The 19,568-nt window shown below is 45.6% G+C and overlaps 2 protein-coding genes across 2 annotated transcripts; one reads left to right on the top strand and one right to left on the bottom strand.

Annotated features, from left to right (window-relative positions):
- Nucleotides 1-1,314: 1,314 nt before the first annotated feature.
- Nucleotides 1,315-11,334, top strand: ARL6IP5 (ARF like GTPase 6 interacting protein 5). The gene is made up of 3 exons (XM_082487978.1): nucleotides 1,315-1,495; nucleotides 9,056-9,273; nucleotides 9,600-11,334. Exons 1-3 carry the CDS (start codon nucleotides 1,320-1,322, stop codon nucleotides 9,770-9,772), a joined length of 567 nt encoding a protein of 188 aa, XP_082344104.1. The 5' UTR covers nucleotides 1,315-1,319; the 3' UTR covers nucleotides 9,773-11,334.
- Nucleotides 11,335-13,375: 2,041 nt separating this feature from the next.
- LMOD3 (leiomodin 3) lies at nucleotides 13,376-19,568 on the bottom strand. The gene is made up of 3 exons (XM_082487738.1): nucleotides 19,110-19,568; nucleotides 15,900-17,279; nucleotides 13,376-13,905 (listed from the first exon to the last, which is right to left on the bottom strand). Exons 1-3 carry the CDS (start codon nucleotides 19,398-19,400, stop codon nucleotides 13,879-13,881), a joined length of 1,698 nt encoding a protein of 565 aa, XP_082343864.1. The 5' UTR covers nucleotides 19,401-19,568; the 3' UTR covers nucleotides 13,376-13,878.

The raw sequence follows: 19,568 nt of genomic DNA on the forward strand, positions 1-19,568 counted from the left end.
CAGCAGCTTCCACAGGCAGGAGCCTTCACCCTCCCCAGGGTGAGAGACGCAGACAAGGGGCTGACCGGGGCTGCGCTTCAGGCCTCAGGCTACTAAACTTTAGGGGTCTAAACCGTTCGCAGATGGAGCCGTGCAAAGCAGCTGCCAACCTCTGGTACCACGGTTACACTTGGCTTACCACTGGCCTCCATTTTGGGTAGGCCTTAGCTGCCCGGCATGGTAGCGCAGCAGGGGCACGCACAGGGGCAGCGTGCGTGCGAGTGAGCCATGGGGGGTGAAGTGCCAAAGCGCTGACGGAGCCTCTCACCGTCCCGCTCTCACAGGGACTGCTGAGGTTCGAACCACCATGGCTGCCCCTCTACTCCACTCTCGTGAGACCCCACCTGGAGTACTGCATCCAGCTCTGGAGTCCCCAACATAAGAAGGACATAGACCTGCTGGAGTGTGTCCAGAGGAGAGCCACGAGGATGATCTGAGGGCTGGAGCACCTCTGCTGTGAGGAGAGGCTGAGAGAGTTGGGGCTGTTCAGGCTGGAGAAGAGAAGGCTCCGGGGAGACCTTAGAGCCCCTTCCAGTACCTAAAAGTGCTACAGGAGAGCTGGGGAAGGACTTTTTACTAGGGTGTGCAGTGATAGGATGAGGAGGAATAGCTTCAAACGGGAAGAGGGCAGGTTTAAATTAAATATTAGGAAGAAATTTTTCACTGTGAGGGTGGTGAGCCCCTGGAACAAGTTGCCCAGAGAGGTTGTTGAGGCCCCATCCCTGGAGGTGTTCAAGGCCAGGCTGGATGTGGCCTTGGGCAACCTGGTCCAGTGGGAGGTGTCCCTGCCCATGGTAGGGGGGTTGGAACTCGATGATCTTCAAGGTCCCTTCCAACCTAAACCATTCTGTGATTCTATGGCTGCCTGCACCGGCCTTTCCCTCTGACACAGGATGGTTTGGGGCCATCACCGCACTAGCAGGGTCTCCCTGCAAATGCTCCACGCACACCCCCTGTGCCTCCTTGCCTGGGACGGCTGCTTCATGGCCTCCTCTGCCATCAGACTCTGATATTAAACGTATTAAATACACATCATCTTTAGCTGGAGAAACAATGAATATACAGCGGCTGCTGACAGCAGCAGCAGCAGCGTTAGGCCCCTGCCAGACGCCTTTCCCCGGCGTGTGAGAGGGCATCGCGGTGGGACACAGGCGGGGCCGGGCGGTGGCGGTGGCGGTGGGGGCCCGGGCCCCGCCGGCCGGGAGCCGCCCCGGGGCGGTGCCGTGGCGCTCTTAGGCCTGCGCGGCGCTGGGGCGGGGGCAGCGGCGGCGGCGGCAGCCATGGAGGTGCAGGTGGCGCCGCTGCGGGCCTGGGACGATTTCTTTCCCGGCTCGGACCGCTTCGCCCGGCCTGACTTCAAGGACATCTCCAAATGGAACAACCGGGTGGTCAGCAACCTGCTCTACTACCAGACCAACTATCTGATGGTGGCCGCCGCCGTCGTCTCCATTGTGGGGTCAGTGTGCGGCCCTCGTCCCCGCTGGGCGGGCGTCGGGCCCGGAGGGGTGGCTGGTCCGGGGGGGGCCGTTCCCCGGAGGGGTGGCCGGTCCGGGGGGGCTGGCCCAGTTCCCCGGGCAGGCGGCGCCGCGCCTCGGCCCGGTGCGACGGGAAAGGGATGTCGGGGGGGTAGGGAAGCTGCCCTTCCCTTACTCTCCCTTTCCTTGAACCCCTGATTTCCCTGCTGTCCCATAAAAAATTGAGGCCTGGTAACAGCATCCCTTGGGGGGGAGAGGGGACTTGGCAGGGTTTAGGATTTCTTTATTTATTGGTGGGGATCTGACGTATCTGAAGAGTTCCTCTTTTTTCCTGGTCCACGGGCTGCTCATCAAACCCCTTTGCCCAAGGGATTGGGTCCAGGCACCCAGCTCGTTGCTGGGTGCTGTGCGCCTGCAGAAAGCAGTGATGAGTTTGTGTGATGGATGTTGCCGTGCTCCGAAGGACTGAGATGCATCCTGTGCATCACTAAATCTGTCCAGTGTGACTGCTGAGCCCGAGATAAACTTCACTTTGAATTAAAAAAAAAAAAGAGATGAATTCTGCTCTTTGTTATAGCTCTAAGCTTATGTCCAAGGGACAGAGCAAGCCCTTCTTATTTCTGATCTAGCTCATACTGAAAAACGTTTAATATAAAATAAATAACGTACCCATTCATTTCATTTTGGTGGGCAGGACTGAGACCTTTGAGGCAGGACCATCTGCTGGTATGATGTCTGTCAGGCCCACCTTTCCAGAAGGGAACCGGGAAATAACCTTATAATTATCATCTTTGAGTCAAAGCTTATGTGACTCTTCTTCAAGTATTGCTCTAGGGTCTTTGGTCAGAAAGCTCTTAAGCAAGACATGCAGCAGAGTCTGATGATTAAGCTTTTAATATGGAAACTGGAATCCTCCACTCTTCACAACAAACAATGCGCAAATGCTTGAATTGGAGAATCGCCCAGCCACTAGGCCCGAGTGGTTTTGGCTGAAGTGTATCTTATCTTGTATGTTGCAGAGGCTTAAAATTATTCCCCTAAATCCATTTTTTTTGTTGTTGTTAAGCAGCCTGCATGTTATTAGGGCTTCTGAAGCTTTTTACTCAACGTCTAAATTGGTGAAGGTTCTCTGGGCTGCAGAGAGTTTTGGCCTGCACTCTGTGAAGGGAGGAGCTGAGAACACTGCTTTTCTTCTTGATGCATACGATTGGTAAAGGTTTGGTGTAGTGGCATAGGCTTTCTTCTTTATATTGGTGAGGGTATGTTGCAGTCAGTTCAGTGGACTTCTAGACTGGTAAAACAAGACTTCCATGGCCTTGCTGTTGTTATACCACCGTGGTCTAAGCTTCTGTGTTCGTCTACCCTTGTTTAGCAGTGCGATGCTGTAGCCAGCTCTACATGAGTAAGTAAATCACAGTGGCCCTGGAAAGCAGGGGGACAGCTCTTTTCCCCAAGAAGGTGGGGAAAAAAATGTAAACAGTTTTGATCTCTCTTGTTGGAAAAATGTGATGGCAGCAGTTTTTTCTGAGACTCCTAAATTCCTTCCTGCCTTTGAACTCTGATCTCTCTTCTTCAGATTAAGGGTGATATATCTCCCACTTATTTCCCACTGTTTTGCTGGAGTGGGAGGTGGAGGAGGAAGAGTGCTACAGGAGACAGAGATGAATATCAGAACAGCAATTCTAATATCTTAGTATTGAGTGGTAACCCTCTGAGTTGAAAACTTACAAATGAGGAAGGCCTGGAGTGGGACTGTCATCTCAAATATTTTTTTTTTATTGCATGTCTTAAAGCCGTTGGTATATAACATCTGATTCATCTAACACGGAAGTAAAAGAGAATGGGAGAAAAACTCTAAAGGAAACAGGATAACACTTCAATAGAGGAAAAACTATCCATTTCTTTTATTAAAAAGAGTTTTCACTTGGCCAGACTGTGGCTTTGGGAGAAATGTAAAGAAAGTTCTCCTGATAAATTTAAATTGATGACTAAGTTGTTGTCTTGCACTCTGTTCTGTAATCGGCAGGAATCCCCGAATGATAAATGATGAATCATGGCTTTTTAGGAACTCCAGGGCTGTATACAGGCCTAGGGGTAGGATTATTGAAACTGCTAATGAATGCAGTGGTCTTCCTGTGATCAAAACTAAACTTAACCTGTGACTGACTCTACCTGTTCTTAAACCATCTAATTATATAGACAGACTTGTAATCATTATGTTTTCAGCTATTGTAGTACTTGATAGCTGTGGTGGTGCTGGGCTGATGTGGAAATTGTAGCCTAGAGCTTTCTTGATACTGGAAGTACAGTGCTTACTGCCACAGCTTCAGTTCACTGCCTCTCGTACAACCAAGTTGATCTCTCTAGTCTTTTGCCATCTCTCTGCAAGGTGTGGAATAACCTTTCTGTGGGCATAGTGGAATTGTAATGGTCTCCACTGCATTATTTCCCTGCCTTTCCCCCTCCATTTGCCTCCTCTGATAGCTACTGTTATGTGTAAATGAAGTTCTGTGCTTTGCAATCATTTAAACTTTACTTTCACCCTATAGGGCTTGGTAGAAAATAATAAATCGGTGAACAAGAAGATAAAACTACTGGATTAGTGTCACTCTACTAATACAGGCTGGTGGTAGCAGCCTTGTCTCTTCCACCCTCCCTGCCCTGCAAATTCATTTAAGCATTAATTTGGACTAGTGCTGGTGTTTTTTGCACTACAACTCTGTTGCAATAGACTGCTGTTAAAAACCAAGTTCTTTACTAAAGCAAATTGTGCCCTTTCTCCCAGTTGTATAGGAACTGGACTGCCCGTTCTTAATCTGAGCCAGGGCACTGACATTGTGAGTGCTATACAGATATTTATTAAAATTAGTGCCTCCCACAACAGCTTGCAACTCTCTCTCAAACAATCAGGCTGGTTAATAAGTGGAATTTGTGCTTTCACCTACTCCAACAAGGCTTCTCTGTATTGCAGTTCAAACTTAACTACTTAAACTGATATAATTTCTTCTAGGCTTTTGTTGCCATGTACTTGGTAAAAATTAGTTTCTAAATCTGACAGTATTAAAAGGTGTACTAGATTTCAGAGTGCTGCATCTAAGAGAGCCTTCATTCTTTTCTGGCATTATGTTTTCCCTGCAGCCTGAGGTTTAATGTCTCTTTCCTTTGCCACTTCTTCTCTGGAACATCTACTGTCCATCTGCACAACCCCTAGCAACCAACAAGTGTGTGTCTCTTTTCTTCTTTTTTTTTTTTTTTTTTTTTTTTTTGTCCCCAGACCACTGCCTTATAGTGATTCCCTTGCCAAAACGAAGACTCCAGAGCAGCAAAATGCTTAGTTTCTCTAATGCCTAATGAAAGATTAAGAATGAGTGAACACCACACATTGCTCTAAACATACATTACATAATAATATTAGTACATCACTACATAACAGTCTGGCAATTCTGCAGAAAGGCATTTGTCTCCTGTTCTTAAAGCAATGTAAGTGAGCAACAGTAAGTAAAGAAGCATTGCTAAACCTGTGGATGCTGAAGGCTATCACCTAACCTGCATACAGTATGGTCGCCTTTACATGCTACCTCTAGCTACAGCTATATAACCTCATTGAAGTAAGAAGTATGGGGAGAGAGGAGGCAGATCTTTATCTTTAGTGTTGTTTGAATTGACACAAATGAGGAAGGAAGCATTTGAGTGCTCTCACCTGCCCACCACTTGGAACATGGTGGAGCAAAAGGTCTTCTGAAAGGGAATTTTCATGTTTATGTTATGTAATGGCCTAACGAAGCTGCTTTAAGTAAAAAGATGTTGTTCTCAATTCCTGTCTCAGTGCCTTTGTTCAGACTTGCCTGGTCACATGCAAAAGAAACAAATGTGACAGCAACTGCTGAATAATCACCCTGAAACAGTCATCTAAAATGGAGATGATTTAAGGATGGAGTTAGCTGCTTTTGCTTTTTGTGTGGCCTGTCCTATTTCTGGGCTCATGCTGCTGGAGGCTTCTTGTATTGCACAAAGGATGCATCTTGTCTAGCTCACTTTTTCTCTCTGCTATAGCCATATATTCTCCAAGTAAGTGCTCACCTCTTGTGCCATAAATCTGCGCACAAGCGTGGAGTTAAATAACCGGTCAACAGGTGATGTGGTAAGTTGCTTGCCAGAGGTAGCCGCCTAGCTACTAGTACTTCTTCCCACACAACTGCACCCTCAGCAGCTGCATCTCTGCTATCTTCTGATACTGCTTCCACGGTGTCACATGGTGCTACTTGGCACAGGACAATGCCTGTGTCCCTGCAGCCAAGCAGTATGTTTTTTTTCCTTTATTCATTTTTCCTATCTCTTTACTTTGTATTGAAGCAGATGCTGAAGGAAATCTGGTCTTTGAAGGGCAGTGGGAGTGCAAAGTTGCCCTGCGACGTGGGAACTGAAACTAGGTGACAGCTTTTTCTTGCCAGTTTGTCCCAGCTGTACTGGAGATCATAGCATCCCACCAGGATTATACCTTGTCCACCACAGAGAGCAATGCAAAATATCATCCAGCTAGGGTGCTCTGGGCTGTTAGCACCCCCCAAATGCTATTTAGTCCTGCCATACTGACTCTTTTCAGGGTTGTGAAAGTTAGTGGCTGTCTTCTCCAACCCCAAAACAGTTTTTCTGCCTCTAAGTCATCTGAGCACTGTAAACTCAAGTTACCACACCATTGCCATGCTAATAGTTCCATGCATTACGTTTTTAGGTATTTGAGAGGTCTCATAAATCCCTGCTAAAGGGAATTATATTTAGAAAGTATCTTGTAACATATTTAATGGCTGGTCACTTACCTTGTCTCTGCAGCTTTGAAAGACTTTCGTCCTTCTTGCCTGAGCGTGAATTTGGCATGTTGTGTTCTGATCTCTGTATAAATAAGGCAAATATAAATGTTGGTTGTTCAACTATAAGGTGACTTCTAGGGCTGTTAAACAGCTCTCATTTCCCTAGGCACTGGTGTTCTAAAATAACATGTCCATGTTTTTTCCTTTTTAGTCTTTAGCTATTGTGTTACCGAGAGCAGCATGCCAACAGATCTGAGCGAAACTAGGTAACAAAGTTCTGCCTTCCCCCAAAAATGCCATTGCTGGAGAAGTTTCCATATATGAATTTCTAGGAGAATCTTAGATAGTGCTGTGAATTGCTCTGTGGGCAAGTCAAGCAGTAAAGGGGAGCTTGGCATATGACACCCTATCTGGTACTATAATCAACAGTATTGAAGTCTGTGGACACATGGCTGATAATCCGAATACCAGTTTTTAGCAGCAACTGCTATCCCCATCTGTTTTCATGCAGCTCTGAATGACTCCATTTGATAATTATGTTCACTGTATGTGTTGAAATGCAGCCCACTTCAGAAAACACGTAATTCAAATAATTCTCCCCAGGAAAGTAGGATCTTGTGAAGAAAAAAAAAATGCATCAAATCCCTTACAGCCAGTCAGTTATACAGAACCTGTGTAATACCAGAAAGAAGTGTAAAGCAGAGAAGTCTTTGGTCTCTTCCTTATAAATATGGAGGGGTTGCTCTTCATCACTAGTTTCTGAAGTTGTAAAGAGAGTAGAGGGAAGGGTAGGGAAGATAAAGCTTTGAGAGTATTTAACAGACACATGGAAAATGTAGAGTGGAGCTCTGCCTGTTCCTTTGTTGCTTCTGGAATTATCTTATCTGTAGATTTTGGGGGAACAAAAAATAGGTTACTGTGAGTTGTCTGAGTAAGCTTGGCCGTTTCTGCTCCAAGCTAGCTGTGATGTGGAGGTGACTTTTACTTTAAGAATCTCATGTGACCAGTAGTACGTATATAAACCAGGCACTAGTGTGGTCCAGTCATGAGTCACCCTCCTTCTCCTGCTGCAAAGGCGCACAGATGAAACTGGTTTCTTTCCAGAGTGATGCTGTTCACTTTTTCCAGCCTGGAAACTTAAGACTGACAATTCAGAGCTAAAAATAATCCGCCTGGCTACAGGGAGTGACTCAGATGCAACAAGCAAGTCTGCCCTATTGCTACTTCCAAAAAGCCCTGCTGGCTTTCCCGCATGAGTAGCAGAAGCAGGTGGGGAACTAGTCTGAATTTTAATCTCTTTCCATCCAGTTGTCCTGTCTCCTGTTGGCACAACTGACTTAAAGAATCAAGAGCAAGTCTCCACTCTGAAATTATTCTTGGGGGGTTCTTCCTTCTCTAGGAAAATGCTCTCTGGCACTGCAGGTAGAGCATGTTGGCATACCAGTCCAGCAACAGATTTCTTCTGCCTGTGCTGGATGTGAAGCACAGACCACAAACCATAGCATCCTCCTCAGCAGTGGGGTGGTGTGGTGAGTCATTGTGCCTGTTAGCTTTGGAACAGTAAGACTGACTGCAAAGCCTACAAGAGGAAACCTTGACTACCTCCGGCTTTATTGGGGCAGTGTTATGCTGCTGTCATAGTTGTAGCAGCTCAGAGCCCTCAGCTGCTGCGTAATTAGGTCAGCACACATACAAGCTAGTAAATCAGAATGCCCGTGGAATCACATCGCTTATTACTGTGTAAGTGAAATATAATAGAGCCTGGAATCTGTGTGAGTACAGAAACAAGCTAAGCAAAGTTGTTGCTGAAAGCTTGACTCTAAACAAGCTCTAAATACTTGGGAAAGTGGTTTGAGCAGGTGATGTTCTTGCCCTGGTCCAAAAAAGGGACTTGCTGTTTATAGCCCAAAGCTGATGCACTGGATGGCTTGGTTTGCTTGGTAACTCCAATAACAATAATAGAACACAAACCTCAGAGTGACCCTCTTGCCAGGCCTGGCTCTTCTTCCTGCAAGGCCTTAATTCCATACTCCAGTTTCTTCTGACTCTCAGGCGTGCTTGCTTGGGACTGGGCTCCCATCCATTGTACTGATGGTAGTAAGCTCCTTCTGCAGGTTCATAAAATTACTTTGTTTGCGTGTAAACCAGTAAGAAGGCTTATTCAGAAATAAGAAATAGTGAAGTAACTTCCTTTACTTGGTGTTCCCCTACCTTTTCTATTTTGCAAACCTAGACAAGGTAATACGAAAAGCTTGTTCATCTGAAGGCCTAGAGTGAGCCTGCTTATAGCCGTGTGTAGGGAAAAGATCAGTCCCTTGGGCAACTGATTGTTAGCTCTGTCTGCTCTTAGGATTTGCTAACTCTGGGCCTGATAACAAGTGAATGTGTTGATGGCACAGGTAGGAGGAGTCCTGGTGGTAAGTGCTATCAATGAGGTGCTGCAGAAACTACCATTATCCTGAGCTATCCTCAGGAAGAGAACATAAAGAGAAAGATTATCTAAACTCATTGCAAAGTGCTGATTGTTCGGTTGCCCTTGTTGGTTTAGTTTAGCTTCTGCCTAAAAATCAGAGATTGATAAAGGTCTTGACAGCAACAGCTGACTTTTTAATGCTTTACCTGCCTAGTACCAAGTTACCAGTGAGACAGATGTTTGCTATATGGACCCAAGTCATGAAGGCTCTGAAATGGGACACCACCTTCTTTTTTTCCCCCCCCCCCTCTTCTTTGCAGATTTCTGAGTCCCCTGAATATGCTTATTGGCGGTACTGTGGTGGTGCTGGTGTTCATGGGGTTTGTGTGGGTATCGCACAACAAGGATATACTCCGCAGGCTGAAGAAGCAGTATCCAACCACATTTGTAGTGGTCATCATGCTGTCCAGCTACTTCTTGATCTCCTATCTGGGAGATGTCATGGTGTTCATGTTTGGGATCACACTTCCTCTCCTCTGTAAGTATTTTTTCCTCTTCTCTGGGGGGCTAGGGGTGTGTGACTTGAGCTTTCTCAAATAAGTCTGTGAAGTCTAAATTAGCTGTTGCCTTTACTATCTCTGTTTAAATGATCCCAAAACAAAACTTGGGTGGAGGGGACACAAAACAGCACAAACCATCTTAAATGTTGTTATTAAATGGGTACCTGTGGTTACTTAAGTGGCCATCGAGACTTCATCTTCTTCCAGTGACGTCCCGGTGTTGGAGCATGCGTTAAGAGGAATGCTGCAAGAACTATGCATTCCTTGGGCATTAACAATTAATAAGTGTATTTCTGTCATGCAGTGATGTTTGTCCATGCTTCTCTGAGGCTCCGGAACATAAAGAACAAGCTGGAGAACAAGATGGAAGGAATAGGCTTGAAGAAGACCCCGATGGGCATCATACTGGATGCTCTAGAACAGCAAGAGGATAGCATCAACAAACTGGCTGACTACATATCTAAAGTGAAGGAGTAAGCAGCTGCAACGTGGCATTTTTACCTGTTGCAGGAGTGTAGTTGCTATTTACTATTGTTCAAGCTTGCTTTCAGTTTGTGTACAAAACAGCAAATGCACGTGGTACAGAGTAATAGTTGCAGGATACAGGTATTCCACTGTCTTCAGGGCTCCTCTAAGAACATAAGAGCAGCAACTTTTTTCTATTGTATAGCAAAATATTCTGGTGTTTACACAAATACATACTAATTTAAATGTGTTTGCTTGTCTCTTCTTCTGAGGGGTAGAGGAGGAAGAGATGGAAACCTACGGAATGCAGTCTCTCAAACTGTCTTGTAGCAAATTTGTTTATTAGTAAGAGTAACACCCCTTTCATCTCAGTTCTACAGGATGCTGGGTAGTGTGTTCAGGCTGGCGATGTTCAAGGTGAGCTGGAATGTATCAAAAGTAGGTATCTCTTGCATCCTCGAAATCTCTCACTTGAGTGGTCTGTATTGAGACCACGTTACTAGCCTAACTGGCAAGCGGTAAAACTGCAATACTTCTAATAAATATCGGTTCCTGTCCTCAGCTGACTTTTCCCCTTTAGCAGCCGGGAAACAGTCTAAATAGATCTAAACATGAAGAATATATATGGCACTGTGCCTCTGTCAGTTCCAGTAAAATGCACCTTTGTTCTCTCTGAAATCTTGATCTATGGAAACTGCTCCTCTCTGCAGGAGAGCCAAACTTCCTTGCATACCAGCTAAACTATGGACAAGCGTGGGAGGGGAAAAAAGTTTTCAGATACATCGGATGAGTTAGGTTTCTACCCTATTGATGTTTTTAAATACTGCTACTTTAGGATTTACCTTGTTCCGCTTTAGTCTGTATAGGCTGTTTTGTAGATGGAGGTGTATGTGTGTTCTGGAGTGTGGGTCATCTTTTTCTTTCTTCTTAACCAGAACGCAAAGATGTAAGAAAAACATGCATCTCGCTGACTCTGTACTTCTGACACTCTTCAAAGGAATAAACTGGATTTCAGGTTTACAATTAAAAGCAATAAATGTCAAGATACAGTTTTTGAAAACCCATTCCAAATTCATGAAGATACTTGCCTGTAACAACTCCTGAAAATGGTGTGTGAGATTCTTTTATATGTATTTTAACTTAACTGCCAGCTCTGATGGAATTATCTTGATAATAGGAGCTTACCAACAATAGGGGGGCGAAAGTTGTCCAGGTGACACTCCATATCAGATATTATTGCATTTCTCTTTTCTAACAAAGTAATTAGTTTAACAAAAAAAGCAAGGATCCTTAAAGTTGAAGCTTTTATGTAACTTACCATGCTGTTTTCATAGTGGACTGTGTAGAAATCTAAACATGTCATTCCATTTAAGTGTTAAAGTGATCAGTATTTATTGAAAATGTCTGTATATTCCAGCTGAAGAGTCAATGGCCTGTTCCTCACTTGTAGCACGTGGTCTTTGTTTTTTGAAAACTGTTTCCACACTTAAAGAACATAGTAGCCTATGACTTCATCATTACTGTAGAATTTTAAAAACTGCACAGTTATGAAGAAAAATAAATTCTAATGGTGATTACTGAGTGCATTTATTTCAGGTTGGGAAAGTAGTTGGAAACTGAGCATGTGTCTGTGGCTGGTGGAACTCCCTGGAGTGGTGGAGGGAGATCAGTCACCCTGCAGCTTGCGCTGCAAGCCCACGCTTGGGATGAGCTGCTGGCTTTGAATGCTCTGCATCTGTATTAACTTTGTTGAGGCATGAGGGACCTCCGAGCTACAGGAACGTTACGGCCTTGCTCTTGCATCCTTACAAAGGCTTCTCTACAGAGGTGGAGTACTTGAGCATCCGTTTGTGCTGGTTCAGTCTCTTACATAACTCTACTTTACTTAACTGGGATTTCACACTTCTTTTAATGACCTGAGAGGGATTTCTGCTTTTAGAATTACTGGGAGCTGCGCTAGGAAGCCAGCTCTACTGCAGTCAAACGCTGCATCTGTATCTGGCTGCCTCCCTCCTCCTGCGATCAGTTGAGAGGCTGCTCAGTGGGAGAACACTGATCAGAGCAGGGCTCCTCAGGTCCTGCTCTGTGTACCCTGGTAATAGGTGCCGGCTGCTGCGGCTCTGCTGCTTTGGCTGCTTCTGGGTGTAGCAGTAATTTGTGCCCGGCAGCTTGATGGAAATTGTAAAACACTATAATACGTTTTCCTTTGTACTGCCAAAGTCTTGGCTGCGCTAGCCTGGCCTGCGAGGCAGTATGGAGAGCAGCCCGCTCTAATAGCTTTCTGGGGGAGTCGCTTTTTGCACTTGTTATTTGCTGCTGTGCTCTATGTGAGGGCTTGTACCAAGTTCCTTCCCTTTTCCTACTTTTATCCTTTACAAAAAGAGAGGGCCGTATGAAACAAGTGCAATGAAAATATTACTTCTTTTTTTATGTCTCTGCCATGCAGAAATATCTCCCCCCTCCCCTTTACGTGATACTTAAAAAAACCTACTTGCTATGTCTTAGGTAATACATCAAGCAGGTTTTCCAAATCTGCAGCGTTACCATTGCAGACAGAAGCAGAGCTGAGAAGGAGCTTTACAAGTTTGGAAGATGGAGGATTTGAAAGAAAGCAGGTGATAGATACAAAAAGGACAAGGATAAATGAAAACTCGACCCGATGATGGTGGAGACTACCTTGGATTCAAAGAGGTCCTGTACACTGCTGATACTACAGGACTGTTATAATAAATGTGGGGAAGGGGAGCAGAGTGGGACTGGGATTTAGCTGCCAGGGGAAGATTGCTAAGAGTTGCGGGCAGGAGCAAGAGGGGACTCACCTGAAGGAAGTCCTGCCAGGAGCTGTAAAGTTGTGCCTTTTGAGCAAGCGTTTCAGCCAGGAGCAGGCAGGGGAGCTGCATATTAGCAAGGGGAAAGGCTGTGTTCTTTCCCTATGCCTTACAGCTTTAAGCCTTTTAGCTTTAAATGGCTTTCTTTAAAAAAAAACAGAAAACACCACAACCAAGAGCAACAACCAACACCACCAAATAAAAAAAAAAAACACCAAAACCAGCTCGTCTCTTGTGGATGTCTCCCACAGGAGCGTGACTTACCTGTAGCTGCTTTACAAAAGAGGCTTGCAGCAAAAAAATCTAATGTGATTAACAAAGGCAAGGGGAAAAAAATGTCATAAAAATATTAAGGAAAAAATAAGCTGTGTATAAGCAGGTTTAACCCCACCATACCCAGCTCTGCTAGGGGTGAGACATGCTATTCAGACCCCAGACAGGGAGGAATGAGGAGTTTCTTAAAACCCCGGCAAAGGGAGGGGTAAGGCTCATCCTCCTGCCACTTCAGAGTAGGGTGGAGAGAGACATGAAATGGCATTTCAGTGCACTCCAAGGTGGCTGTAATTAAGGATTACATCATGGGCAGAGGTGAATTGTGGGGAACAAAAATTACAAGCCCTCAAAGCAGAGCATGGCATCATCTTTTATATGCTGATCAGGTACGGTACCAGCTAAACTGTGTTCTGCAGTAGAAGTAGCTTGAAACCATCAAGCCGAGGTGTTTGATGTACCAGAGCAGTCCTGCTGTTCTTTGAGCATCTCATTAGCCATGGAAGTGCCACACACATCTTACGGAGAGAGCTTTATTTCATTTCTGTTTCCTTAACCTAAAAAATGAAGCTGTATACATGGAAACCAAATACATTTCTCATGGACAAAAGAATAATAAAGGAGCATGTGTGTGAAAAGAAAGATAAGATAAAGCACAGCATGTTCCTGCAGAATCTGGCAGCAGAAGGACCACGTGGAAGCAAAATAGTTTGCTGACAAACCAGAAAGACAAGGTTATTGATGCCTCTGAGAAAATACTCCCACAACAAACTGGAGCCTCAAATCCACTTGGCAGACAGATGGCACCAGGAGTGTGTGATACCTGATGGAAACGCTTAGCACTGACTTTTCCCATGCCAGCCGTTTTCACCACGCTCACAAAAGTGTGTATCGCAAGCTTTGTTCCCAAAGAGTCATATATACCACCTGGGTTCTGCAGAAAACATCTGCTGAAACAGTTGTAAGCAAAACTTGAATAGTCTTTATTCCAAGTTGATTCCTTCGGGTCAGTCTGGTCTCTCACTCCAGCTGCTTTGGCAATGGCACCTGGACAAGGACACTAAGTATTAGGAGGGGGAAATTTTCTCAGTCTTATTTCCCAAACCCATTTAGTTTAATGCAAACCTTCAGAAACTGTAAAAGGATCAAAACTACACCAGCTGGGATCTCCAAGGAGCTCTGGTTGGGAGTTTCTTTTGTTTGTAATTCCTCACTTGCTGTTTGCGATTCTGAATGCCCAGGAAATCAATTTATAGCAATGAGTCCCACCTCAGGGCAAACAAACACGCAGCTCGGCTCAAGCAGTACAACCCGATTTTAGAGATGAAGCTGAGGATGTTGAGGCAAATAAGGAGTTACCAAGACCACACAGGCAGGTGTGTGATAAAACCCTAATGCCCCAAATCCAAGCCCTTTGGCCCCGTGACAGAGGATCAAAAAAACCCCAATAAAACAAAAACCCAAAAACCTAAAAATCAACCCCAAAACACGTAGCCATTGCTTCACCTTTCCACGGGCTGTGACAGCAATCGTTATCTGGCCCGTTTAGGATGGACCGTGAATTGATCCCTCCGCCCCAAACCCCACAGCCCTCATTTATAAAAACCTTCTGAGGATTTGGGGGGGAATGGCTGGGGTTCGCTATTGCTCCCTGGCACCCGGGTTTCTTAATCGTCGCTGTGCAAAGTGAGGGCTGTGCCTGGCAGAGCACCAGCGCCATCATCCTCCATCTTCCCGAAAGGTGGGGAGGATGCAGCAGGTCCCACCGCGATGACGGACCCACCTGCCATCACAAGCACCGTCCGGGTAGCTACGGATAAACCATCACCTTTACAAGAGGTCTTGTAAATGGCACTGAAATGCAAAACGTAGACTGAGATCTAGAAAGGCCAGAAATGCCCTGAGGAGAGGCCCTGGCTGCAGCCAGGTCAGACTGGCCAGCAGAAACCACGTCCCCAGCACTTGGTTTGGGGGCAGAATGGTCACGTTAAACCTGGACCAGGGTCACTGCAGGACCTGCCGCTGCCAAAATTTCAGGACAAAACTACTCTCTCGTCTCTGGAATTACTGAGGGAATAATTATTTCTGTGTAGGTATAAAAGAAAGCAAAAACGTGGCCCACTGTATAAAAATGTCAATATTAAACAAAATATGAATGACAAAACACTACTTGACCATTTTTCATTGCAAAGGATTTTCTGTCCTCTTCCTCTAGCCTTAGCAACACAGACGCATCAACATCACTAGCTACAAAGAGATCGGTCAGCTTTTAGTATTTGTTGAACAACAGCACAATGCAAATTTCAGGGAAGCAAAAGGCTAAATCCGATGGCCAGCATTTTGAGAAGTGGCCCCTGAGTTTGGTACCCAAGAGCGTCACCAAGAGGCAGTTGTCACAGTTTGGGACCTTCCCTTCACAATAAAGCTTTTAATTTCATTTAAACCAGACCAACCAAAGGCAGTCCCGGAGCACGACTGTGCCGCAGACCCTTCTGGCTTCCCACAGTCTTGGCCCGGCGGGCTATTACTTGCCCCGGGGGCCAGTGGAGGCAGGGGACTGTGGCTGGTGTGGTATTGGAAATCCAGTTCCTGCCCCTGTGCAGTTTCTTAAGTGACCTTGGGTAAGTTGTTTTGTTGCCTGCCTTTCGGTTTACCCTTCACCAAATGAGCCAAGTGATCGTGCTTTCTCGTGTAAAGTCAGAGCTAAAGAAAAACAGGGCTGCGGGAAAAAGAAACACGGGTTTTATGGGGCACTGAGGACAGACTAACGCGAAAAATAATACCTGTTGCTCTCCTGAAGCAAACATCTTAGAATAGCATGTCTGTCATAAGTAATAATGGTTGGACTCAATGATCTGAAAGGTCCCTTCCAACCTAGACGATTCTATGATTCTAATACTCTATTACTAGTGTGCTAACGGGGAGTTTCTGTGGGTTTTTTGTTTACCTCCTGAGTGAATTTCCCTTCTTTTACCTTCCTGGATGCAGGCAGGGATGCATGAGACTGCAGCCTCCCCTCGCAGCCATCGCTGAGCACTTACCGGTTTAAGATAAGCGACGTTACTCTGACGAATGTCATTTAGTAGCTGATCTCTCGGGGTTATTTCGACGAGGGGAGGCGGCCTTCTCCTGGGAACCGGTTTAAGTGTTTTGATGACGTCTTTGAGGTTGGTTTTCTCAGTGGGTTCCACGTACTCTGGCACGGCGGGTTTGCGCTGAGTCTTCTTCAGCTTGATCACTCTGAAGTTGACGGGCTCCTCTCTGCGTGGCTGCTCGGGGGCCGGTTGCCTCGCGCTCTCCTGCCTTTTGCTCAGAGACACAGCCGTGGAGGCAGGTGGTTTCGGGGCTTGGGGGGATTCGTGCATCCTCAGCTGGGGCAGAGGTCCCCCCAGCATTTCCCACATCCCGGGAGGCAACCCAAGTCCATTTTCCAGCATGGCTATCAACTCCCTCTGCTCTTTCATTTGCTGCTGCCTCTGCTCCTCTTGCCTCTTTTGCCTCTGCTTGTCCAGGTTTCTGCTGAGCAGGTTGGTCACCACCATCCTGGGCCCCGGCAGTTCGAAGTGGTACCCCATTTTAAGGAGGGTGGCGTTGGCTTTCAGCAGCCTGGCGATCTCCATTTCTGCCTGGTGGCCCAGCATGCTCCGCTGGTTGTGAAAGCGGAGCTCCGTCAGCGTCTCGTTGTACTGCAGGCACCTCATGATAGCGACGATCCCTTTGCCAGAGATGAAATTGGAATCGATGTTCAACGTGGTGATGCTCCTGTTCTCCCGCAGCATGTTGGCCAGCGCGAATGCCACGTTGTCATCGGCCCCAACGTTGGCCAAGCTGAACGTTTTTACGTTCTTATTCTTTTTCATGGCATTGACAAAGTCTATCAGCATTTCTTTGGGGATGTTTTCTATGTTGTTCAGGTTGAGCTCTTTCACATCTGGGTTGTTTTTTCGGACTTTCTCCAAACTCTCGTCTAAATTGGTTTGGTTTCCCGAAGGCCTGGCACTTAGCTTCATGAAGCTGGTATCCAGTGCTAACTTTTTGGGGATGTTTAATTTTGATATTTTCTTTTCATTTTCAGTTGGCTTTTCTGTGACTTCTCCTGATTCTGCACCGGGTTTCTTACTTATCTGATGGCTGTGAGGGTTTTCATTGGTGTAGGTCTCCTTTGTTTCCAACTTAGTCTCATCTTCCTCTTCCTCCTCTTCTTCGTCATCTTCCTCCTCCTCCTCTGCTTCTTCTTCCTCATCCTCATCCTCCTCTCTCTCTTTATCGCTTCCATCTTTGTTTGTCTCCCTAAATTGTGTTTCTGCGTTGGACAAGTGCTCGTTTTTGTAATGTCTCTCTTTCTCCTCTGCTCCCGGCACCCTCCCGCCGGCCGCCTCGCCGCTGCCGGCCTTTCCTTCCGCCTCCGCCGCAGCGCTTCTCTGAGGAAGACAGAAACTCACAGCTGAAATAATTGAACGCGCCTGCATTACATTAACTTTCTGGTAAAACAAACACGTGACTTAGATACCTCTATGCCCGCACGTTATAGAATAATCCTTAAAAGTGTCATTGCCTGCAAGTCAGGGCTGTGCTGCCTTGCCTGGGAACACGGGAATGATTGCTCTTAAAGTGGCTGCAAACCACTTTCTCATCTTTGCCTATTAGATTAAATCCTGACAATTAAATCCTGTACGTATTTAATGCTATATTAAGGTGGGCCTTGAACCCTTCTGGGGGTTAAAAGTCCCTGCTCCAAGGTCTCTTTCTGGATTCTGCGTAATTTTTATCGTTTCCTTGACAAGAGAGAAAGTTTATTCCCTATGCCACAAGCCATTGGAAATCTGTGTTAACCCCTGACTGTTTGCTCAGCCCCAGGAGGAGCGAAGACGCCACATCATAACAACAGCGGAGTCGCGCAGCACATGAGACAACAAGGCCACGTGCTCTGGTACCTGCCAGAGCATCCCAGCTAAGGAAGGACGTCACTGAAGATGAAGCAATGTATTAGATCAGTTTTATTTTGAGTCCGGAGATAGGAAACGGGACTCTGCACCCAGCTGTTGCATCAAAACAGATTTAGTTGCAAACTTCCACCATCTCCAGAGCCCCTCCTAGCTGAGATTTCTTTTTCCAGCGTCTTTTTGCAAGTGGATCCTCCATCACTGAGAAATGCTAATAAAGAGCTAATAAAGATCAAGATGTTTTCCTAAAAGGTTTGCACCAGGTTCAGGCAGGGCAGTGTCACGGCTTGTGCTTCACTGGAAGTCAGACAAAATGGTCACAAAGTCAGTTCTGCCCTCGGGGCTGTGGTTCCTATTTGCTGTGGTAGCCGATGGGTTTAGTACGGGGATCGCTTGACCAGTTGACAACGCAGCAGGCAGCTCTACACTTCAATTCCGGATTTAACTTCAGAAGTGTTAAAAAAAAAAAAAATTATGTTTCTTTGAGGGTAAGAGTGCTTTAGGAGGGAAAAAAACCCACAGATTTTCCACCTCTCCGGAGGCAGCCCGTGAAACCCGCCCTGGGAAGTCCGTGATGTACTGTGCTGTTGTGTATTAGCAAAACCACTAGTGTTTAAAATAAAAAATAAAAGTCAGTTACCTCAAATTCACTTAGGTTCAGGTATGGATGTGTTTCATCTGGCCAAGTTTCCATTCTATTAACCCATTTTTAAGTGTGGCCCTCATCTTGAAAAATATCTAAGTATGACCTTAACTTTATTTCAAAGTCACAGGGACAGTAGAATAAATTTAAGTGCTGTTTTGAAAGGGGTTGGACTTGTTCATGGAATTTACATGCTTGGGCGTTAGTAAATGTTTCACTTTGTTAAAACGCAGTGGTTTGGGGGTTTGTCCAATGTGACATTAAATTCTGTCAATTAATTAATATAATACATATGATTAGTGGAGTCTTCTATGGAAAAGCAATATGGTGTTGTTCCATATGCAAAGTCAAACAAATTTGAGTTAAATCCTCCAAACTGATTTTATGACAATTTCTCAGTGATTTGCTTTACTGAAATGGAATTAGGATTTTTCTTATATTAAAAAACTTAAGTAAATATTTAGGAAAAGCAATTAAAACATTACTAACCCTGACATCAGTCCAAACTGGATCCTGACATTGCTGAGGCTTTTAGGATGAATTTAAATTTGTTTGCACCGTACCTTACGTAAGGGACGGAAGAGGAGGCATGTTAAGGTATTACAGCTATAAAACAGATCCCACAGCAGATGCATAATAAATATTTGTGATTTTTTGCTTGTTACCTCAGAGGGCAAGAGGGTGACGGGAACTCTCTCATCCTCGAGCATGCGTCTGGATGCCTTCTGCCAGTACAGGTAGTCAACCAGGGACCTGTGGTCGAAGCTCCCCGTGGGGGGTTTCTCCGTCTGATCCCTCTGTATCATCCCAGTTGGGACTTGGGGGTCCGGGGCCATGACTTCCATCTCACACTGCAGCTCCTTCAGCTCCTCGGGGGACAGGTTTGCCAGGATTTCATCTTCATCGATGTCCTCGGGACACACTTCTTCGTCAGAGTTTTGGCTGAGTTCAGACATGTTCTTTCTTCTCTCCTTCTTCTATAACTTCTTAAACTTAAAGAGAAAGATAATTTTCAGAGGATTTTGGTTTTTTTCCCCTCCTCACTAGCAGTAGTTCATTCGGTTAAATCGACAACTTCATGTTTTGGTCATGAGCTGTGGCAGCTCTCGGTCTCAGTGCGGGAG

Source organism: Vanellus vanellus, assembly GCF_965231255.1.
Source record: "Vanellus vanellus genome assembly, chromosome: 9".
NCBI lineage: Eukaryota > Metazoa > Chordata > Aves > Charadriiformes > Charadriidae > Vanellus > Vanellus vanellus.